Source organism: Bombina bombina, chromosome 2, assembly GCF_027579735.1.
Source record: "Bombina bombina isolate aBomBom1 chromosome 2, aBomBom1.pri, whole genome shotgun sequence".
Taxonomy (NCBI): domain Eukaryota; kingdom Metazoa; phylum Chordata; class Amphibia; order Anura; family Bombinatoridae; genus Bombina; species Bombina bombina.
Window position 1 is genome coordinate 323,953,557 of NC_069500.1, and position 25,845 is coordinate 323,979,401.

At 37.0% G+C, this 25,845-nt stretch overlaps 1 protein-coding gene across 1 annotated transcript; it reads left to right on the forward strand.

Annotated features, from left to right (window-relative positions):
• Positions 1–5,265: 5,265 nt before the first annotated feature.
• Positions 5,266–25,845, forward strand: LOC128646937 (synergin gamma-like). The gene is made up of 5 exons (XM_053699747.1): positions 5,266–5,684; positions 8,077–8,127; positions 8,575–8,671; positions 23,143–23,303; positions 25,789–25,845. The coding sequence occupies exons 1-5, from the start codon at positions 5,661–5,663 to the stop codon at positions 25,843–25,845; spliced, it is 390 nt and encodes a 129-aa protein (XP_053555722.1). The 5' UTR covers positions 5,266–5,660.

Genomic DNA, 25,845 nt, shown 5'->3' on the forward strand with positions numbered 1-25,845 from the left:
TTCGCAGCGGCGGGCGAACATATGCGATGTTTGATCCGCCCCCTATTCGTCATCATTGAGTAAACTTTGACCCTGTATCTCACAGTCTGCAGACACATTTCAGCCAATCAGCAGCAGACACTCCCTCCCAGACCCTCCCAGCTCCTGGACAGCAGCCATTTTAGATTCATTCTGATCCTGCATTCTTAGTGAGAGGAGGGATAGTGTAGCTGCTGCTGATTTTATAGGGAAATTGATAGCTAGGCTAGTGTATTCAGTGTCCACTACAGTCCTGAAGGACTCATCTGATCTCTGCTGTAAGGACAGCACCCCAAAAAGCCCTTTTTAGGGCTAGAACATCAGTCTTTTTTTTTTTTTTGCCTGTGTAATTTTGACTGTGAAACATCAGTCTGCTAGTGTAATCTAATAGCAGTTGCCTGCCTGCCAGCGTGTGTGCCAGGCCCACTTGCCAACTAGTGCCACCACTCATATCTGTTGTAACAGTAGTGTAAATTTAAAAAAAAAAAAAAACATTTTTGACTGTGAAACATCAGTCTGATAGTGTAATCTAATTGCAGTTGCCTGCCTGCCTGCCTGCCAGCGTGTGTGCCAGGCCCACTTGCCAACTAGTGCCACCACTCATATCTGTTGTAACAGTAGTGTAAATTTAAAAAAAAAACAAAAAAACTTTGGTCTGTCACTGTGAAGCGGGCGTAACCCTTACAACTACCTGATCGATACAACATCATACCTGATGTTTTAAAGCACGTTATTCCAAACAATTTAGGAATGTTAGGTGATTTATGCCCTTTATGGATTAAAACCAGACTCTGCATCAACTATGTAATTTTCCGTGGGAGTTTTGCCATGGATCCCCCTCCGGCATGCCACAGTCCAGGTGTTAGTCCCCTTGAAACAACTTTTCCATCACTATTGTGGCCAGAAAGAGTCCCTGTGGGTTTTAAAATTCGCCTGCCTATTGAAGTCAATGGCGGTTCGCCCGTTTGCAAACAGTTGCGGAAGTTCGAGTCCGCCGTTCGCGAACGGAAAATTTTCAGTTCACAACATCGCTACTGTTCAGTGCAATAGATTCTGTCTGCTCAAAAATGTCTAGATATTAATATTTAGAATAGTTGTGTGAATAACACCTCTGAGAATCATGTATCTAGTTATGAAACATTGTACTTGGTTTGTATAATATCAAGCAGTTAGATTCAAACAATATTTTTTGCAGCCGGCTATTAATAAATTCAGAAAAAATGCTGTAACAAGAGGACCTGTTAATATGTGGGATGTCAGATTGTGAGATTAAAACTATCTAGCTAATACTCTATCTGTAATTATAAAGTCCTTGCTTGCACAGTTAACTTTTGCACAGCTATTCAATGCAATAGATTCTGTCTGCTTAAGCCCCTGCTATAGCAGGGGCTAGATTAACGTTTAACTGACTTGTTTCACTAACATAGCATAACATCTGATCTCAGAACACACATTTACAAGCTATTGGCAATCAACAGTTATCATAGAGAGTAAGCGGTTAAAAAATGAAAGTATGAACTCTCTGAAGCCAGACCCCTGACACGTGTTTTGCTCATGCTTCCTCAGAGGGGTCTGACCACTTGTAATGGCTGGCTATTTAACATTTGCTGGTAACGGGACAAATTTGCCTCTTTACCAGCGAACGTTAAAGGGAAAGTTCACCCCAAAACAATCTCTCATTTAATTTTTTTTCAATGATCCATTTTACCTGCTGGAGTGTATTAAATTGTTTATAAGTAGCTCCTTTATCCCTATTTCAGCCTTTGAAATAGCTGATTTAGCTTGTAGTATCCCAATCTATACTGAAAATTTTGTTACTGGAGTTTTAAATATTGAATAGCCTAAGTAAACACAGCCAGCAGAAGAAATAACACTCCCAGTGGGGTGCAGGATAGTTAAGTAATAAAATGATAATTTTCCATTATTCTCTCTATGTATTGAGCTTTAGTTTTCCAGACAAATATAAGATAAGGAAACAAGTGTGTGTACATAAAGTGATAACATAATGAGATATGATATTACCTGAAGCTCAACCCATTGTAATAGGCTGTGGTTTAATAGCACAAAACCAGCTACTTCATATAATCAAATAAAGCTGAAAATGCTACAGGCATACATTTTATACTCTGGAACTGGTATAACAAGTCATTGAAAATACATTAATATAAAAACAATTTTACAGTGTACTGTCCCTTTATGATAGCGCCTCACTTGTAATCTAGCCCTGTATCTTTAATATTACTTGTAAAATGTACAAACCAATAACAAGATGCTAATTATAAACCAATATGCATTTTGTTGGTGTAATTTCCTGACAGAAATTAATAATTATCTGTAAATATATTAGGACAATTACAGAGTTTGTATTTCTCTTCCATAAAATGTATTCTCTAATAAATGATTCCGTATGACTGGGTATTTTCCTTTTCCCCTAGGTGCTATACGAATATAATTTATACAAAGGGGTAAAACAGAAAAAAAAAAACTTGGCCAAAAAATGATAGCACATGGAAACTAAAAAGGTATAATACAGAATTAGTTGCACATAGAAGATCAATAGCTACACAATCATACAGGTGTGGCATAGCTGCAAATGCAACTGTAATAGAATCATGCACACAGGAATAACGAAAAAAGTCACACACAGAGTCAGGCATAAATATTCACAGAAACAGGGTTGTACCTCCGCACTTGTAGCAGATATAATTACACCCACACAGGTGTATAACAGACGTTGTTATGCAATCAGACAGGTGCCTCAGAAACAGTAAAGTATGTAGCACAGTTATAGTGACACACATATATTTAACACAGAAATTGTTATACCCATGTCTATAGCACATAAATAGTTATGCAAAAGCTTGTAACACAGAAATAGTTATACACATGTATGTAACACAAAAATAGTCACACACCTACCTGTGGCACAATAATAGTTAGTTATACACATGCCTGTGACACAATACTAGTTACAAACATGCCATAACACAGAAATAATCATGTATGTAACACATAAATAGTTACACATATGCCTGTGAAATAATGATAGTTACACAAATGCCTATAGCACAATAATAGTTACACAACTGCCTGTAGCACAGAAATAGTGACACAAATGTATGTAGCACAATAATAGTGACACCAATGCCTGTAGCACAATAATAGTGACACCAATGCCTGTAGCAGAGAAATAGTTACACAACTGCCTGTAGCAGAGAAATAGTAACACAACTGCCTGTTGCACAGAAATAGTTACACAACTGCCTGTAGCACAGAAATAGTTACACAACTGCCTGTAGCACAGAAATAGTTACAGAAATGCCAGGCTGTAGCACAATAATAGTTACACAAAGACCTGTAGCACAGTAATAGTTACATAAATGCCTGTAGCAGAGAAATAGTTACACAACTGCCTGTAGCACAGAAATAGTAACACAACTGCCTGTAGCACAGAAATAGTAACACAACTGCCTGTAGCACAGAAATAGTAACACAACTGCCTGTAGCACAGAAATAGTTACACAACTGCCTGTAGCACAGAAATAGTTACACAACTGCCTGTAGCACAGAAATAGTTACACAACTGCCTGTAGCACAGAAATAGTTACACAAATGCCAGGATGTAGCACAATAATAGTTACACAAATGCATGTAGCACAGAAATAGTTACACAACTGCCTGTAGCACAATAATAGTTACACAAATGCCTGTAGCACAGAAATAGTTACACAAATGTATGTAGCACAATAATAGTTACACAAATGTCTGTAGCACACAAATAGTTACACAACTGCCTGTAGCACACAAATAGTTACACAAATTCCTGTAGCACAGTTATACAACTGCCTGTAGCACAATAATAGTTACACATATGCCTGTAGCACAGAAATAGTTACACAACTGTCTGTAGCACAGAAATAAATACACAAATGCCTGTAGCACAATAATAATTACACAATTGCCTGTAGCACAGAAATAGTTACGCAACTGTCTGTAGCACAGAAATAAATACACAAATGCCTGTAGCACAGAAATAGTTACGCAAATGCCTGTAGCACAGAAATAGTTACGCAAATGCCTGTAGCACAGAAATAGTTACGCAAATGCCTGTAGCACAGAAATAGTTACCCAACTGTCTGTAGCACAATAATAGTCACATAAATGTCTGTAGCACAATAATAGTTACACAAATGCCTGTAGCACAGAAATAGTTACGCAAATGCCTGTAGCACGATAATAGTTACGCAACTGTCTGTAGCACAATAGATACACAACTGTCTGTAGCACAATAATACTTACACAAATGTGTGTAGCACAATAATACTTACACAAATTCCTGTAGCACAATAATACTTACACAAATTCCTGTAGCACAATAATAGTTACACAAATGCCTGTAGCACAATAATAGTTACACAAATGCCTGTAGCACAGAAATAGCTACACAAATGCCTGTAGCACAGAAATAGTTACACAAATGCCTGTAGCACAATAATAATTACACAACTGCCTGTAGCACAGAAATAGTTACACAAATGCTTGTAGCACAATAATAGTTACACAAATGCCTGTAGCACACAAATAGTTACACAAATGCTTGTAGCACAATAATAGTTACACAAATGCCTGTAGCACAGAAATAGTTACACAAATGCCTGTAGCACAGAAATAGTTACACAAATGCCTGTAGCACAATAGATACACAACTGTCTGTAGCACAATAATAGTTACACAAATGCCTGTAGCACAGAAATAGTTACACAAATGCTTGTAGCACAATAATAGTTACACAAATGCCTGTAGCACAGAAATAGTTACACAAATGCCTGCAGCACAGAAATAGTTACACAAATGCCTGTAGCACAGAAATAGTTACACAAATGCCTGTAGCACAATAATAGTTACACAAATGCCTGTAGCACAGAAATAGTTACACAAATGCCGGTAGCACAATAATAGTTACACAAATTCCTGTAGCACAGAAATAGTTACACAAATGCCTGTAGCACAATAATAGTTACAGAAATGCCTGTAGCACAGAAATAGTTACACAAATGCTTGTAGCACAATAATAGTTACACAAATGCCTGTAGCACAATAATAGTTACACAAATTCCTGTAGCACAATAATAGTTACACAAATGTCTGTAACTCGGTATTCGTTATCACAACCATGTAGTTGTTCGCAATCACATAGTTATGTATAACACATAAGCTGTTACATTGTATTGCCAATATCTGTATATAATTAGTTAAAAAAAAAACTGCAACTAGTATTTCCAGTAACGTTTCAATACAGAAATAACTAACCCGACACATATTACATACTTGTCCCTATAGGCATAAACAGTTTACACAGATACAGCACACAATTAACATAGCAGTGCGCATAGGCTAAATAATTAGCACAAAATAAACATATGTAGGTAGGTGTACACTTCCATGCCACTCACACAAGGCATCTAGTAGCGTCCCCTGGGTGTGTTTTCCTTGTGTAACGTGTTACTCCGGACCTGCCCCTCCCAGGAATCTCCTCTCCCCGTGCACCTTCCATACTACTTTTTGTTTACCTTTGTATCTCTATGAAGTATATGGCCGTTCATTCGGTTTCACTCTAGCCGGGCTCCTGATACGGATGTGAGATGCAGGAACAGGACAGCACACAGGTGATTTGCACTTCAGTCTGACAATAGTGCTAGACTCATAGAGCAAACAATTACATTAGTATAACATACACAGGACTAACGTACAGCAGATAGTATAGACAGCTATACCCTAACTATACCATACAGACCATGTGTGATTTCTTACAATGCACTTCCAGAAACACCTTATTCTTATTTCATATTTCCAAATTCTTTGCATGAGATTACAAATATAAATAAAGGAAAGTGTGGCTAAAGACTGCCTGCACTGCATAGATTAGCTATATGACCTGAAGGTATATAGTTATAAAACATATTCTGTAATCCCTTTGAAAAAAACAGCATTAGGCATATTGATAATATAGTGCCTGAATAAATATGATATAAAAACAGTTCACTTCCTAGTTATGCTCAATGAGTAGAAGGAAGTACCTGACAACCCATAAGTAGTAACAGGAAGAACCAATCAGACAACAAGCATTTGTAGTAGGTGCTTAAAGGGACATGAAACCCAAATTTTTTCTTTTGTGATTTGGAAAGAGCATGTCATTTTAAACAACTTTCTAATTTACTTCCATTATCTCATTTGCTTCATTCTCTTGATATCACTTGCTGGAAAGCATATCTAGATATGCTCAGTAGCTGCTGATTGGTTGCTGCACATAGAGGCCTTGTGTGATTGGCTCACACATGTGCATTGCTATTTCTTCAACAAAGGATATCTAAAGAACTGAGCAAATTAGATAATAGAAGTAAATTGGAAAGTTGTTTAAAATTACATGCCCTATCTGAATCATGAAAGTTTAATTTTGACTAGACTGCCCCATTAAGGACATTAATATATATACAAGTGTTTGTGTGTGTTTGTATGTATATATATATCTATATCTATATATACAGGAATAGTGCTGCCATCTAGTGCTCTTGCTAATGGATAACATTCTTGCAAAACTGCAGCCCATATAGTGCTCCAGAAATGTGCCGGATCCTAAGCATATGTCCCTGATTTTCAACAAAAGATACCAAGAGAACAAAGAAAAATTGATGATAGAAGTAAATTTGAAAGTTGTCTGAATCATGAAAGAACATTTTTGGGTTTCCTATTCCTTTACCCTACCACTTGTAATACAAACTCAATGAGTGTGCTGATAGATCTCTGTGCACTATCCTTTAACAATATAGGGTGTGCTAAAAAGTTTCAGCCACGTTAAAATGCTTTGTATAACATTTTAACCATCCACTTGTAATACCAGATTGTACCTTATTCTTTACGCAAGGCCAAGCACACCCTGACCAATCAATTATGCTCCACTTGTAATCTAGCCCATAATAAGCTAGAGTGAGCAATGCAAAGAGGATATGTGCTAATAAATCAGATTATGTGATTTTAGCATTAGACTATCAATTAAGTTTTACTTTTATATTCGTTCTACAATTAAAGGGACATTACAGACAAATTTGAAATTGACATGGGTGCATTTCAGATTTGAAATGAAGCATTTTTACCAATACATGTATTAGCAAAAATGCTTCTAGTAAAAGCTATAGCTGTTTCAAAGTTGTATTTAAGTATGCTCCATAAACCAGCATTTTAAACACAGCACTTGCTCAGAGAGGTAATGACTAAATTTGTTAATTGCTAACATGATACACACCCCACTGGGGCTCTGAGCAGCTGCAGCATGTAAAATGCTGGTGCACTGAGAATATCTAGCTATGCTTCACATGCACATGCAGAGAAAAATGTTAACACTAAAACATAACTTTTATTAGAAGCATTTTTACCAGTCCATGTAAATTGCAAATATGTTTCTATTCACAGATGTAATTAATCTATGTGCATTTACATTTTTCATGGAATGTCCCTTTAATAAAATGCATCTATAGTATGTACAGTTTACATATATAGCTTTAGATATTTTCACAACTGATCTGCACAATTCATGCAGACAGTAGTACAAGGATTTATAGAAAAATGTAAATATAAATTAAGGGACATAATGCAAGTTATATTATTATTTCAAATTTTCTTAATGAGATTAAAAAAAAATAAAATCTTACAACTAATGCCTATTTCTGTGCAGTTTATTTTCTTAATGAGATTAAAAAAATAAAATCTTACAACTAATGCCTATTTCTGTGCAGTTTATTTTCTTAATGAGATTAAAAAAATAAAATCTTACAACTAATGCATATTTATATATTATTTTTGGCATAGAAAGTTATATAGATAATGTATCACTTCTATTCCATGTAAATTCAACTTTATCCATAGCAGGAACTAAATGTAACATTTGTAAAATGTTCTGTATTTTGATATGTTTAAAATGTGTTTATTATTCCTTCACTGTACTACTGTGGTATGTAATTTATCTTAAGCATGAGGATGATTACTTGTTCTTTTTCATTACAGAGGAATTTATATATCAGTCATTTAAACAAATGCCTAAAAAACATTCACCAGGTAATTATATATTCATTGTGAAAAATCTAGTTAAAATATTTACATAAATGTATAAAACCAACTTGCTACGTACACCCAGTGTGTGGAATCCATACTGTATCTACAAGCACTGCCCAGTTGGGCATCTTGCTTGACAAAAGCTTTTCTACGTTATTGTAACATAAAAATATCCTTTGTAGTAAAAAAAAATAAAAAATGCATCAGTAAAGTATCTTATTTTTATCATTTAAATAAATACAAGTACTCAGAGTTTTGTGTATGAAAATCTATACCAGTAACCAGCATGTTTGAAATATTGACCCTTTTTTAAATATTTCAGGAGACATTGCTATGATGAGAACTTGGGATTTGTATCCTACAAATGAGAAGATAAGATGGGAATTTTTGAATACATCTCACTGTCAATCATTTTCTAGCTAACTTTAATTTGTTCTTAATAATTCAAAGGTACTAACGAAGGCCAATGACATCTTAAGCAGTATCAGTCAGCCCTCTGTATGCAGTGAGGTATTGCTTTCTCCTGAAGGAGCAAATTATATATCAGGTGTGTGCAGAGTTCTCAATATAAGTTTGGAAAATATATATGTGATGTGACTAGTAGGCATTTTTATATAATTTGATCATTGCATGAATAATTGGTGCTTTATGGCCCTGTCTAATCATAGCATGTGCTTTTGCGCCAACAGCTTTACCCAATATAGGAGCACGCTTCATTTAGTTGTACAGTGTGATCGGACTTGCTGTGATTAGACAGTGAGCCTGTGATGCAGTTTACAAAAAACTGCACCACCAAGTAAGTTATGAGGGCATAATTTTGCTCTTTCTGAATCATGAATATTACATTAGATATGTGCATGATCGAAAAATTCGGTTCAGTTCGGATCGATTCGGAGTTTTTCGAATTTAGTTTCGGATCGATTCGAATTCGGAAAACTTTGAAATAATTCGTTTCGGATTCGTTTCAGATGCATTCGGATTCGAAAAAATTCGGCTGGATTTGGTTCGATTCGGAAATTCGGAATTTCGGTATGTGTGCTGTGTATTAGACTAGTATTATGTACTGTATATTAGGTGTAACCCATAGCAGAGTAATATAACCTAAAATACTGTACAATACTAGTGTAATCCATGGCCATCCGAATTTACAGAATAAATCCGAACTAATTCGGATTTATTCGATAAATTCGGCAGTATTTTAATTCTGAAATTCGGATCGATCCAAATTTCCGAATCGATCCGAACCGAATTGCACATGTCTATATTACATTTTTACTTTACTGTCCCTTTATTTTTATCTTTATTACTGTAGGTGTCAACAGATATCTGTTCACTTAAGTGAACATCATAGGATTAAGCCCTACAATATTTAAAATAATATAGCAGCTTTTCTCTGTATTTGTTCATAGAAAGTTGATGTATTGTCAATCCCTAACAATTCAAGAAAGGAAAAGAAAATATATATTTCTTTAAAAAAGGTCAAACAATAGATCTACTATAACTAGTTTTTAAATCATGTAAAAAATAATAAAGCAAATATACTTTGAAACTAGATATTAGATGCTTAACGGTGTTTCTAGTGCTATTAATATGTGTAGAAGAAATTCAGGCTAACCTGTCCGCCTGCTCTGATTGACACCCCCTGCTAGCGGCCGATTGGCCGCGAATATGCAGGGGGGGCGGTGTTGCACCAGCAGTTCACAAAAGCTGCTGGTGCAATGCTGAATGCGGAGAGTGTATTGCTCTCTGCATTCAGCGATGTCTGTCGGACATGATCCGCTGATCGTGTCGGACCGGCATTTTATAAATAGGCCCCATAGTGTATAAAGACAGAGACATTTTAACGCCAACAAGAGAAAGGCACTCATACTTTAATATTACAAACCTCTAGAGGACTTGCTCCCATACTGGCTTAGGATTGGCTGTGGGCATGCTATGGGCAGAAGTCAAGAGAGCACACTTTTAGGGGGCAGTGAAAAGTGCTGGGGAAACAGTGCCTTTGCCCCTTTCAAAAAAGTAGTAAGAACATTTCTTTGAGGTAGGTATATGCCTGGTTATACATACTGTAACTTTTTCCCATTGATTTCCCAATGATTAAAAAATTGAACTCTGCAACAAAATAGAGCAATTTGTATTAAAGGGACATGAAACCCACATTTTTTCTTTCATGACTTAGAAAGAGAATGCAATTTTAAACATCTTTCTAATTTACTTCTATTGTCTAATTTGTTTTATTCTCTTGATATTCTTTGCTGGAAAGCATATCTAGATATGCTCAGTAGCTGCTGATTGGTTGCTGCACATAGAAGCCTCGTGTGATTGGCTCACCATGTGCATTGCTTTTTCTTCAACTAAAAAATGAAGCAAAATAAATAATAGAAGTAAATTGTAATGTTGTTTAAATTTCTATTCTTTATCTGAATCAGGAAAGAAAGATTTTGGGTTTAGTGGCCCTTTAAGTAAATCTTAAAACCCAAATTTATTCAATTATGATTCAGATACAACATACCATTTTAAACAACTTTCCAATTTACTTCTATTATCTTTTTTCTTTGTTTTCTTGTTATCCTTTGTTGAAAAGCAGGAAGGAAAGTTCAGGAGTGTGCACGTGCCTGCAGTACTATATGACTGAGGTTTTGCAACAATGTTATACATTAGCAAGAGCACTAGATGGCAGCACTATTACCTGTAATTTAGTTCTCCAGACATGTGCACACTACCCACCTAGATATCTCTTCAACAAAGAATAACAAGAGAACAAAGCACATTTGATAATAGAAGTAAATTGGAAACTAAAAAAATTCTATTCACTATCTGAATTATAAAACAAAATATTGTCCCTTTATAATGTATGAGCTGAGAGTATTTTGTCCTATTGAAAAGTTATAACATTTCCTTATATTTCATATGGTTTATTTATATTCCTTAAAACCAGCAAAGCCATACAAATTATAAACACACCACTAGATGGCTCAGTACGAACTCTGTTACATCTAAATGTTGTTGTTTTTTTATATAAATGTTGCTTATGGTGAGTGAAAGAGTTAACAAAATAAGCCCTCCACTATAAATATGTTTATGTAGATTTTTTTTTGCTATTAAGACAGGTACATTAAAGTATAATGGTAAGGGGTTATTATCAGTGACAATACAACTCATTTTATTCATTAACAGATTGTAAGAATGTATATTGCATTACTGATTTGAATGTAAAATGTCTAAATATATAGGATCCTATTTTTTTTTTTTCAAAGAGCAAAAACAGCCTGTTTGTATATAAAAAAACATAATTTATGCTTACCTGATAAATTTATTTCTCTTGTAGTGTATCCAGTCCACGGATCATCCATTACTTATGGAATATATTCTCCTTCCCAACAGGAAGCTGCAAGAGTCCACCCACAGCAAAGCTGCTATATAGCTCCTCCCCTAACTGCCATATTCAGTCATTCGACCGAAAACATGCAGAGAAAGGAAAAACCATAGGGTGCAGTGGTGACTGTAGTTCAAATGAAAAAATTACCTGCCTTAAAGTGACAGGGCGGGCCGTGGACTGGATACACTACAAGAGAAATAAATTTATCAGGTAAGCATAAATTATGTTTTCTCTTGTTAAGTGTATCCAGTCCACGGATCATCCATTACTTATGGAATACCAATACCAAAGCTAAAGTACACGGATGATGGGAGGGACAAGGCAGGTACTTAAACGGAAGTTATCACTGCCTGTAAAAAAACCCTTTCTCCCAAAAATAGCCTCCGAAGAAGCAAGGTATCAAATTTGTTAAATTTGAAAAGTATGAAGCGCAGACCAAGACTCCGTCTTGTAAATCTGTTCAACAGAAGCCACATTTAAAAAAGGCCCAAGTGAAAACCACAGCTCTAGTAGAATGAGCTGTAATCCCTTCAGGAGGCTGCTGTCCAGCAGTCTCATAAGCTAAATGAATTATGCTTTTTAACCAAAAAGACAGAGAGGTTGCTGAAGTCTTTTGACCTCTCCTCTGTCCAGAATAGACAACAAACAAGGTGAACGTTTGATGAAAACTGTAGTAGCTTGTAAGTAAAACTTTAAAGCACAAACCACGTCCAATATTGTGTAATAGACGTTCCTTCTTTGAGGAAGGATTAGGATACAAGCATGGAACAACTATCTCTTGAGTGATGTACTTGTTAGATACCACCTTAGGAAAAAAAACAGGTTGGTACGCAGGACTACCTTATCCGTACGAAGGACCAGATAAGGAGAATCACATTGTAACACAGATAACTTGGAGACTCTACGAGTCGAGGAATTAGCTACCCAAAAGGAACTTTCCAAGATAAAGATTGATATCTATGGAACAAAAAAGGTTCAAACGGAACTTCTTGAAGAACCTTAAGAATCAGGTTTAAGCTCCATGGCGGAGCAACAGTTTTAAACACAGGCTTGGATCTAACCAAAGCCTGACCAAATGCCTGAACATCTAGAATACCTGCCAGACGCTTGTGCAAAAAAATAGACAGAGTAAAAATCTGTCCCCTTTTAAGGAATTAGCTGACAACCCTTTTCTCAAAAACATCTTGGAGAAAAGATAATATCCTGGGAATCCAGACTTTACTCCATGAGTAACCCTTGGATTCATAACAATCAGATATTTACACCATATCTATGTTCAATTTTCCTAGAGACAGGCTTTCATGTCTGTATTAAGGTATCAATGACTGACTCGGAGAAGCCATGCTTTGATAACATCAAGCGTTCAGTCTCCAGGCAGTCCATCTCAGATTGATTCTATTTAGATGGTTGAAAGGACCCTGAGGTAGAGGGACCTGTCTCAGAAGCAGAGACCGTGATGGAAAGGATGACATGTCCACCAGATCTGCATACCAGGTCCTGCGTGGCTACGCAGGCGCTGTCAAAAACACCAAAGCCCTCTCCTGCTTGGTCTTGACCTCCGGAGGAAATCCCACTCCCCCGGAAGAAAAGTCTGACGACTTAGAAAATCCACCTCCCAGTTCTCAACACCTGGGATATGGATAGCTGATAGACAAGAGTGAGTCTCTGTCCAGTGAATTATTGTAAGACTTCTAACATCGCTAGGGAACTTCTGTTCCCCCTTGATGGCTGATGTAAGCCACAGTCGTGTATATTGTCCGACTGAGTATGATGTACCTCAGAGTTGCTAACTGAGGCCAAGTCTGAAGAGCATGGAATATCACTCCCAGTTCCAGAATATTTATTAGAAGGAGGGTCTCCTCCTAAATCCACTATCCCTGAGCCTTCAGGGAGTTCCAGACTGCATCCCAACCTAAAAGGCTGGCATCTATTGTAACAATTGTCCCATCTGACCTGCGGAAGGTCATACCCTTGGACAGATGGACCCGACATAGTCACCAGAGAAGAGAATCTCTGGTCTCTTGGTCCAGGTTTAACAGGGGGACAAATCTGTGTAATCCCCGTTCCTCTGACTGAGCATGCATAGTTGCAGCGGTCTGAAATGTAGACGTGCAAACGGTACTATGTCCCTTGCCGCTACAATTAAGCCGATTTCATTCATGTACTGAGCCACCGAAGGGCGCGGATGGGATGAAAAAACACGGCAGAAATTTAGAAACTTTTGACAACCTGGACTCAGTCAGGTAAATTTTCATTTCTACAGAATCTATCAGAGTCCCTAGGAGGGAAACCCTTGAGATTGGGGATAGAGAAATCTTTCCTTGTTCACTTTCCACCCATGTGATCTCAGAAATGCCAGTACTACGTCCGTATGAGACTGGGCAATTTGGATGTTTGACGCCTGTATCAGGATGTCGTCTAAATAAGGGGCCACTTCTATGCCCCGCGGTCTAAGGACCGCCAAAGCGACCCCAGAACCTCCATAAAGATTCTTGGGGCTGTAGATATCCCAAAGGAAAGAGCTACAAACTGGTAATGCCTGTCTAGAAAGGCAAACCTGAAAAACGATGGTGATCTTTATGCATCACAATGTGAGGATAAGCATCCTTCAAATCCATTGTAGTCCTCTATTGACTCTCCTGGATCATAGTTAAGATGGTATGAATAGTTTCCATCTTAAATGACGGAATTCTGAGGAATTTGTTTAAGATCTTTAGATCCAAAATAGGTCTGAAGGTTCCCTCTCCTTGGGAACCACAAACAGATTTGAGTAAAAACTCTGTCCCTGTTCCTCTCTTGGAACTGGATGGATCTCGTACACAATGTAAGAATGCCTCCTTCTTTATCTGGTTTGCAGATAATTGTGAAAGGCGAAATCTCCCCTTTTTTTGGGGGGGAATCTTTGAAATCCAGAAGATATCTCTGGGATATAAATTCCAATGCCTAGGGATCCTGGGCATCTCTTGCCCACGCCTGGGCGAAGAATGAAAGTCTGCCCCCTATAGGATCCGTTACCGTTACCGGATAGGGAGCCGTTCTACATGCTGTCTTAGAGGCAGCAGCAGGCTCCTTGGCCTGCTTATCTTTGTTCCAGGTCCGATTGTCTCCAGACCGCCTTGGACTGAGCAAAAATTCCCTCTTGTTTTGCCTTAGAGGAAGAGGATGCCACACCTGCCCTGAAGTTTTTAAAAGGCACAAAAATTAGATTTTTTGGCCCTTGATTTGGACCTATCCTGAGGAAGGGCATGACCTTTTCCTCCAGTGATATAAGCAATAATCTCCTTCAAACCAGGCCCGAATAGGGTCTGCCCCTTGAAGGGAAGTTAAGTAGCTTATTTATTAAAGTCACGACAGCTGACCATGATATAAGCCATAGCGCTCTGCGCGCCAGTATAGTAAAAAAACAGAATTCTTAGCCGTTAGTCTAGTCAAATGAACAAGGCATCAGAAAACAAAGGAATTGGCTAGCATAAGCTTGTCAAATATATTCATCCAATGGAGTCGCTTAACTGTAAAGCCTCATCAAGAGACTCAACCCAGAACGCCGCAGCAGCAGTGACAGAAGCAATGTATGCAAGGGGCTGCAGGATAAAAACTCTATATGGGTAAATATTGGATGTTTTAAGGCTGTATAAGGTTAAAGAGCTCTTAATATTTTCTACAAATATACCTGATTGATGAATTCTTACTTGGATTTATTAAATAAATAAATTAACATCGCTCTCCTTATTAATACCATTAGGGTGACTGGTTTTTAACTCAAAAATCCACTTTGCTTCCTTGAAATTGAGTCTATATTCCCTGTTACCCCCTCTTTTATGTTTCTTCACATAATCAATTGCCTGTATACAAAGCAATGAGGCATCCCCCTGATGCATATTTTTAAAATGTCTTGAGACCGGTGTATCCCTGTCTGGGTCCTCAATGTCTCGTATATGTTCTAGAGCCCTATCTTTGACACAACGTTTCGTTCTACCAACGTATTGGATCTGGCACCCCCTACAGGTCAGGAGATATATGACATGTGTTGATTTACAATTTAGACTAAATTTAATGTCATATTCACGGCCTGTTACTGTAGACTTAAATTTGGTTCCCTCTTTTATGTAGTCACATGTTTTACATCTCTGTGCTTTGCATTTGAAGAACCCTAATCTATTAGGTAACCATGTTTTTTTATGTACAAAGGGTAAATCAGATGGGGCTACCATATTCCCAATGGTGAGACCCTTTCTTGATACAAATTTGCAGCCTTCTCTTGTGATCTCTTCTAAACCTGAGTCTACAGCTAAGATGGGTAAACTCTCCTTTATAATGTTGCAAATTTTATTGAACTCCAGACTGTAGGGGGTGCTAAAGACAATTTTATTTTTTGTAATTTTTCCCTTTTTGTATTTGTCTCCGTGCTGGTTTTTGTATTTTAAGAGATTTTCCCTAGGTATTCGATCTACCTCCTCTTTTGTTCTTTTTAATAGTGGCTCTGGATACCCTCTTTCTATTAATCTATTTTCCAAGATTTTGCATTGAGTATCATAGTTTTGTTCATTTGAACATATTCGTCTGGTTCTCAGGAACTGACCTTTTGGAATTGCCTTCTTGACATGTCTAGGGTGACACGATTTATAATTTAAAATTGTGTTGCCACCTGTGGGTTTCCTATATACTGTAGTATTTATTATATTTGCTTCTGGATCCACCACCAACTCCAAATCCAAGAATTTAATGGTGGTCCTGTTATACTCTGCTGTGAATTTTAAATTCATATCATTGGAATTGATATTCCTGATGAAATTTTGTATGGATGTTTCATCTCCATTCCACACCACCAACAAGTCATCAATGTACCTTCCATAGTATACAAAATGTTCCTTTAGAGGATTGCCATCTCCATAGACGTGGCACGCCTCCCACCAACCCATGAACAGGTTGGCATAGGAGGGGGCAAATTTTGCCCCCATGGCAGTGCCACGCCTCTGGAGATAGCAGTCCCCCTCAAAGATGAAAAAATTATGTTGTAACAAAAATTCTATAGCTGTAAGTAAAAAATAAATAATATCTTTGCTATAGTTAGAAAAATTATTCAGAAAATAAGATACTGCCGTCAGACCTAGGTGGTGTGGAATGGAAGTGTACAAAGATGTAACATCAATTGTAAGAAACCTATAGGATTCCTGCCACTTAATTTGATTTACTTTATTTAATACCTGGGTTGAGTCTCTGATGTAACTCATTAGTGTCCCCACTAATGGTTGTAGATAACAATCAACCAATTCAGATAATGGTTCGAGAAGGGAGCCCACCCCCGATATGATGGGTCTACCGGGGGGATTTAGGTTGTCCTTATGTAGTTTAGGAACAAAATAGAAAATGGGCGTGAGTGGAGTAGGCGGGAGTAAAGTGTCAAAATAAGTTTCCTTGAATGCACCTGCTTGTTTGCCTAGTTGCAAAATATCTTCCAATTTAGCTCTAAATTTTTGTGTGGGATTAAAGGTTAATTTGGTATAGATTTCTGGGTCATTTAATTGTCTTAGGGCTTCTGAGATGTAATACCCACGGTCCATGACCACTACATTCCCACCTTTGTCTGATTCTTTAATCACTATATCATGATTGCATTTTAGTTTGTTTAGAGCTCCTTTCTGTGTCAGTGTAAGATTGTGTAGATATTGACTTTTTGATGATTTTTGGGAGGTCAGATTTTCAGACAATTTTATTAGTTTTTGTTCCACTGTGCGCTGAAATATATCTATGCTTTTGCTTCTGCTATTTACAGGATAGAAAATGCTTTTCTGCATACTTGGTTTAAAAGTTAGTACCGTGTCTGTGGTCTCTATATCAGAGTTAGTATCAAGTAACATTGTCATGTCCATAACCAGACATTGTTCATTAAATGTTAATGTATCCTTTTCCAAATTCTGCTTTAAAGGTGTTATATGATTGGTCTGTTCAGCACCATCCATGGACCCAGAGAAATGTTGTTTCAGGGTCAATTTCCTGACAAATTTGTTAACATCATGGATGGTGCCGAACAGATCAAAGTGGGCCGTGGGGGTAAAACTAAGCCCTAAACTTAGAACTTCCTTTTCAATTTCTGTTAATTCATACTTTGAAATGTTGACTACATTTTTCATATGTATTTCCTTGATTGTGTGCGAGTCTGATACCTGGTTTTCCCTGTCTTTATATTTCCCTCTCCCCCTACTGCCCCTCCTTGTTTTTTTCTTTTTGTCTTGCTGTCTGTGCGCAATTCGTTTTTTGACATAGTGTCTTCTACCTGTATGGGTACATCTAGTGCTGATATTACTGTTGTTTCAATAGGGTCTTCATTGGAATCATGGTCTGAGGAATCCACATCATAATCAGTTTCTGCAAAGTGCACTTTTTTTGCATTTTTCTTAGGCTGTATATCTGCCTTATTTTTATTAAACTGATAACACCTTTAAAGCAGAATTTGGAAAAGGATACATTAACATTTAATGAACAATGTCTGGTTATGGACATGACAATGTTACTTGATACTAACTCTGATATAGAGACCACAGACACGGTACTAACTTTTAAACCAAGTATGCAGAAAAGCATTTTCTATCCTGTAAATAGCAGAAGCAAAAGCATAGATATATTTCAGCGCACAGTGGAACAAAAACTAATAAAATTGTCTGAAAATCTGACCTCCCAAAAATCATCAAAAAGTCAATATCTACACAATCTTACACTGACACAGAAAGGAGCTCTAAACAAACTAAAATGCAATCATGATATAGTGATTAAAGAATCAGACAAAGGTGGGAATGTAGTGGTCATGGACCGTGGGTATTACATCTCAGAAGCCCTAAGACAATTAAATGACCCAGAAATCTATACCAAATTAACCTTTAATCCCACACAAAAATTTAGAGCTAAATTGGAAGATATTTTGCAACTAGGCAAACAAGCAGGTGCATTCAAGGAAACTTATTTTGACACTTTACTCCCGCCTACTCCACTCACGCCCATTTTCTATTTTGTTCCTAAACTACATAAGGACAACCTAAATCCCCCCGGTAGACCCATCATATCGGGGGTGGGCTCCCTTCTCGAACCATTATCTGAATTGGTTGATTGTTATCTACAACCATTAGTGGGGACACTAATGAGTTACATCAGAGACTCAACCCAGGTATTAAATAAAGTAAATCAAATTAAGTGGCAGGAATCCTATAGGTTTCTTACAATTGATGTTACATCTTTGTACACTTCCATTCCACACCACCTAGGTCTGACGGCAGTATCTTATTTTCTGAATAATTTTTCTAACTATAGCAAAGATATTATTTATTTTTTACTTACAGCTATAGAATTTTTGTTACAACATAATTTTTTCATCTTTGAGGGGGACTGCTATCTCCAGAGGCGTGGCACTGCCATGGGGGCAAAATTTGCCCCCTCCTATGCCAACCTGTTCATGGGTTGGTGGGAGGCGTGCCACGTCTATGGAGATGGCAATCCTCTAAAGGAACATTTTGTATACTATGGAAGGTACATTGATGACTTGTTGGTGGTGTGGAATGGAGATGAAACATCCATACAAAATTTCATCAGGAATATCAATTCCAATGATATGAATTTAAAATTCACAGCAGAGTATAACAGGACCACCATTAAATTCTTGGATTTGGAGTTGGTGGTGGATCCAGAAGCAAATATAATAAATACTACAGTATATAGGAAACCCACAGGTGGCAACACAATTTTAAATTATAAATCGTGTCACCCTAGACATGTCAAGAAGGCAATTCCAAAAGGTCAGTTCCTGAGAACCAGACGAATATGTTCAAATGAACAAAACTATGATACTCAATGCAAAATCTTGGAAAATAGATTAATAGAAAGAGGGTATCCAGAGCCACTATTAAAAAGAACAAAAGAGGAGGTAGATCGAATACCTAGGGAAAATCTCTTAAAATACAAAAACCAGCACGGAGACAAATACAAAAAGGGAAAAATTACAAAAAATAAAATTGTCTTTAGCACCCCCTACAGTCTGGAGTTCAATAAAATTTGCAACATTATAAAGGAGAGTTTACCCATCTTAGCTGTAGACTCAGGTTTAGAAGAGATCACAAGAGAAGGCTGCAAATTTGTATCAAGAAAGGGTCTCACCATTGGGAATATGGTAGCCCCATCTGATTTACCCTTTGTACATAAAAAAACATGGTTACCTAATAGATTAGGGTTCTTCAAATGCAAAGCACAGAGATGTAAAACATGTGACTACATAAAAGAGGGAACCAAATTTAAGTCTACAGTAACAGGCCGTGAATATGACATTAAATTTAGTCTAAATTGTAAATCAACACATGTCATATATCTCCTGACCTGTAGGGGGTGCCAGATCCAATACGTTGGTAGAACGAAACGTTGTGTCAAAGATAGGGCTCTAGAACATATACGAGACATTGAGGACCCAGACAGGGATACACCGGTCTCAAGACATTTTAAAAATATGCATCAGGGGGATGCCTCATTGCTTTGTATACAGGCAATTGATTATGTGAAGAAACATAAAAGAGGGGGTAACAGGGAATATAGACTCAATTTCAAGGAAGCAAAGTGGATTTTTGAGTTAAAAACCAGTCACCCTAATGGTATTAATAAGGAGAGCGATGTTAATTTATTTATTTAATAAATCCAAGTAAGAATTCATCAATCAGGTATATTTGTAGAAAATATTAAGAGCTCTTTAACCTTATACAGCCTTAAAACATCCAATATTTACCCATATAGAGTTTTTCTTAGTCTTTCCAGTGTTAACTATTTATATGTATATGATCTTAGTATCTGACTTTGTTTCTCATCTGACTCTGTGTACCATCAATCAAACTAGAAGGGAAAGGGTTAAATGCAAATTTGATTTTAATTGAGACAGGCCTCTTTAAATAGAGGCAAATTGTACAGCTGACAGACAGCAGTGAACAAGCGTGTAGACACACGCGAAACATGTCTGCAGTCAGTCAAGCTGTAGCCTTTTCTCCTGTTTAATGGAGCCTTGTCTCCTACTTTGTTTTTATCCACTCCAATAAAGATCCTGTTTTTAGTATACTGACCGGTGTGTGTTTTCCCTTCATGGATGTCCCTGAACCGAGAGGTTGGTGAAGATTTGTGAAAGTATCCTTTCTGTTAGCCAGGCTCCTTTGTTTGTTTGGTACATACGTCATAAGTGTACGCCGGAAGCGGAGGCGTTAGGACCAGAGCTCCAGGAAGCATCACCGGACGAAGGACATGTGCCTACGCTGAAGCGAACGCAACCTGAATGCACGGATCTCTGGAAGTGGTAAGCGCCAACCTTCTTTTCTCTTTTGTTTGCTGCAGGATAAAACCCTGTTGAATAAACATTTTTTTATCCATTGGATCTAAAAAGCACAACTGTCCTCGTCAGAGGTAGTGGTACGCTTAGCTAGAGTAGAAACTCTTCTCTCCACCTTAGGAACTGTCTGCCAGAAGTCCCGTGTGGTGGTAACTATTAGAAAACATTCTTCTAAAAAATAGGAGGGGAAGAGAACGGCACACCTGGTCTATCCCATTCCTTATTAAAAAAAAAATTTAGTAAACCTCTTTAGGTATTGGAAAAACATCAGTACACACCGGCACTGCATATTATTTATCCAGTCTACACAATTTCTCTGGCCCTGCGATTGTACACATTCATTCAGAGCAGCCAAAGCCTCCCTGAGCAACAAGTGGAGGTTCTCAAGCATAAATTTTAAATGTAGAAATATCAGAATCAGGTTAAATCATCTTCCCTGAGTCAAAAAAAATCACCCACAGACTAAGCATATTGTGAGGTAGTATCATACATGGTTCTTAAAGCGTCTGTATGCTCTGTATCTACCCCCAGAGCTAACTGCTTTCCTTTAATTTCAGGTAGTCTGACTAATACTGCTGCTAGAATATTATTCACCACCTTTGCCATGTCTTGTAAAATAAACGCTATGGGCGCCCTTGATGTACTTGGCGCCATTTGAGCGTGAGTCCCTGAAGCAGGAGTCGAAGGGTCTGAAACGTGGGGAGAGTTAGTCGGCATAACTTTCCCCTCGACAGAATCCCCTGGTAAAAGAAACGCTATGGGTGCCCTTGATGTACTTGGCGCCATTTGAGCGTGAGTCCCTAAAGCGGGAGTCAAAAGGTCTGACACGTGGGGAGAGTTAGTCGGCATAACTACCCCCACGACAGAATCCTCTGGTGATAATGTTTTTAAAGACAAAAAATGATCTTTATTGTTTAACATGAAATCAGTACATCTGGTACACATTCTAAGATGGGGTTCCACCATGGCTTTAAAACATAATGAACACAGAGCTTCCTCTATGTTAGACATGTTAGAACAGACTAATAATGAGACTAGTAAGCTTGGAAAACACTTTAAATCAAGTTAACAAGCAAATATATAAAACGTTACTGTGCCCTTAAGAGAAACAAATTTTGTCAAAATTTGAAAAACAGTGAAAAAAAAAAAAGGCAGTAAAACAAACAAAATTTTTACAGTACATGTAATAAGGTAACAGAGCATTGCACCCACTTGCAAATGGATGATTAACCCTTTAATGCAAAAAACAGATAAAAAAAAAAAAACGACATAGACGTTTTTAAAAACAGACACAACAAACTGCCACAGCCAACAGTGGGAAGCTTCAGTTAACTGTTTCTATGCAAAATTTAAGCCAGCCATGTGGAAAAAACTTAGGCCCCAATAAGTTTTATCACCAAACATATGTTAAAAAACGATTAAACATGCCAGCAAACGTTTTAAAACACATTTTTACAAGAGTATGTATCTCTATTAATAAGCCTGATACCAGTCGCTTTTACTGCATTTAAGGCTATACCAACATTACAGTGTTATCACCAATGTACGTTAAAAAACGATTAAACATGCCAGCAAACGTTTTAAAACACATTTTTATAAGAGTATGTATCTCTATTAATAAGCCTGATACCAGTCGCTATCGCTGCATTTAAGGCTTTACTTACATTACTTCGGTATCAGCAGTATTTTCTTAGTCAATTCCATTCCTAGAAAAATATTTTACTGCACATACCTTATCTGCAGGAAAACCTGCACGCCATTCCCCCTCTGAAGTACCTCACTCCTCAGAATGTGTGAGAACAGCAAATGGATCTTAGTTACGTCTGCTAAGATCATAGAAAAACGCAGGCAGATTCTTCTTCCAAATACTGCCTGAGATAAACAGCACACTCCGGTGCCATTTAAAAATAACAAACTTTTGATTGAAGAATAAACTAAGTAGAAAGCACCACAGACTCTCACAACCTCCTATCTATGTTGAGGCTTGCAAGAGAATGACTGAATATGGCAGTTAGGGGAGGAGCTATATAGCAGCTTTGCTGTGGGTGGACTCTTGCAGCTTCCTGTTGGGAAGGAGAATATATTCCATAAGTAATGGATGATCCGTGGACTGGATACACTTAACAAGAGAAATAAGCCTAAAGGAGCACTTCCCCAAACATTTTATGCAGCTGGGATAACAAGTATTTGGAAACCATTTTACAGTATACTGTTCCTTTCAGCCAAGAGCCTATTTTGTTCTGATGAGCATACACCTCAGTAAAGTGTATGGTGTTTCTACTTTTGTCTATTGCAGGGGTGGTGGAAGTTTACAGAGTGTCAAAAAGAATAGAAGGAGGGATGACTGCATTTAACATTGTCAGTGAGAGTCTTCAACCAGTTCTCAAGGACATAGATTTATCCTGGAATAACCTACAGGCTTTTCTATCTATGTCTCCTTGTGTCCTACATAGGCTGGTAAGTTGTGTTCACTATGAGTACATTATATTTCATAAAAATAAGATTGTGAGGAATTGATTTCTATCTGGAAGTTTAGAAAAATATATATATATAAAAATTATTATTATTTCATTCCCCCTTGTGAGGAATTATAAAGTGCAGACCCTTAATAGATCATTTATATATGCATGGAGATAAGAGAAAGATTCTAGAGCAGGGTAGGGATATCCCTACTCAAAAAGAAAGGGAAATCAGCACTCTTTTAGTAAGTCATGATATGTCTAATCGTAAAAAGGAAATGTTTACTTAATCTAATATACTATATATATACATTGTAAACATATAGTTACACATGCCAAGAGGGATACTAGTAAAATCAGTATCGACTGTTTGAAAACCCAAAACGACAGCAACACCTCAAGGAAATCACACACCCCAACAAATATTCAGAAGGGTAATTGTCTGCTCCGTTACCAACTATGATCTATGCTTAGTCATTTGCGGTAATTCAAACACAGTGCCGAATAGCTATAAGTACAGGTGGTCAATATATATATATATATATATATATATATATTGCAAAGTTATATATATACATTTACAGTTAATATTTATCAACAACGAGAAAGTACCCGTGCACATAGATGCCTTATCTGTTCAGTGTCACGGCAACGTTACCATCTATGAAATATCCATAATCCAGAACATAACAACAACAACAACAATAGAAAAAAAAGAAAACCCTAAACACCGCCGACTCCCCCTCCCTGTTTCAATACATCCAAAAACTCGGGTAAACACCCATTACGATAGCCATAGAAAAATAATCAGATTTGCGAAAACTTGCCACTAATTGTTTCTGAATAATTTCTGGTAATGACAGGATCACTCTATCCCATTTATAAAAAAACCTTTTTACCCTCTTCTCCTGTGATAATGCCGGATCATGTGATTCTATATTTATTTGGGCATGGATTCTATTTGTGAACTCTTTTATGCTAGGGCTAACCCTAGATTTCCATGATTTAATATCATATTTCTACCAAGTAAAATCCCTGTATTTATTAGATCCTTATTATCATTCCTATTAAAACTTAAAAATATAATGTCCGTGGCTTCTATGACTAAATCTGTATCTAAAAATTAGTTTAACCAAAAGTTAACTTTTTTCCAGAAGTCTCTGATCTTGGGACAAAACCACATACAATGCATTATATCTGCTTTTGGGAGGGAACACCTGGAACAGTTAATATTAATATTTGTACACCACCTAGACATTTCCGCAGGGGTAATATAAATATTATTTAAAAGTCGCATATGGGATTCTCTCCAAGCTTGTGACTTAGTAGTTTTAATTAAAGTTTTATAGCTCTGGGTTATATCTTCCGTTGTAATTTCCGGAAAATGTTTTCCCCATGTGACCTGACATTTATTTAGATGCTCTAAACCCTGTTTTTTCAATAATATATTATACCAGATTGAAATTTCTGTCAACCCTGCTTTGTACAACCTTACTACCAAGTTTAAATAAAAGCTTCTTATTTGCAAATATGCAAAAAATAAATAAATAAAGTTCTGTTAATCAAATTCTTTGCAGAGTTTAGCAAAAGCTTTAATTGTCCCCAAATTTGGGTCCTTTAATTGGTATAAATAGATCAAACCTTTCTGTTTCCATAAGTTGAAAATGCTAGTCACAGCACTCGGAGCAAATCATCCTATATCTGGATAATGTATTATCAATTTGTAGCACTTTGGCATACTTCTGCCATGCCAATATAAAATTTTAAATTGTTTTCCTTTTCTTGATACTCAAAGGTATTTCCTTGCCCTTTGTATGTAGCAGCCCTATCAGTGATAAAGGCTGAATTAAACCCGCTTCTAGTTGTATATGTGATACTACATTGGATTCTGTAAACCAATCACATGCTATCTCTATCATGGCAGACCAATTGTAGTATTTCAAATTGGGGACTCCTAGTCCACCCACTTCTTTTTTAAGCATTAACCTGTTACGTGCGATCCTAATCTTCTCCCCCCCCCCACGTGAAATGATTACATTGAGTATAAAATCTCTTGAGGTCCTTCTCTCGGATAAACAATGGCAGATTCTGGCATAAAAATAAAACTTTGGCTAGAAGTATCATTTTAATTCATTGAATTTTTGCAGACAACATAAAACATTCCCATTTCTTTACTTTTTGAATTAGGGAGCACTAAAGAGGCTTATAATTAATGTCATACCATTCTGAAGGAATTCTGGACAAATAGATACCCAGATACTTTATCTGGGTAGGTGCTTCTATGAATGGTGTGTCCCTAATACTCTCCTTATTTTTACATAACCATAATATCTCTTATTTATCAATATTTATTTTGTAACCGGAAAATGAACTATATTTTTTAATAATATTCAACAAAATAGGGATGTTTTTCTTTGAGTTACCTATAAAAAGTAATAGATTATCGGCATATAAAGATAACACTAGTCTCTTTTTCCCCATAGATAGCTCGTCTAGATCTTTCCGTAGACTTATTGCCAATGATTTTTGTGAAATATTGA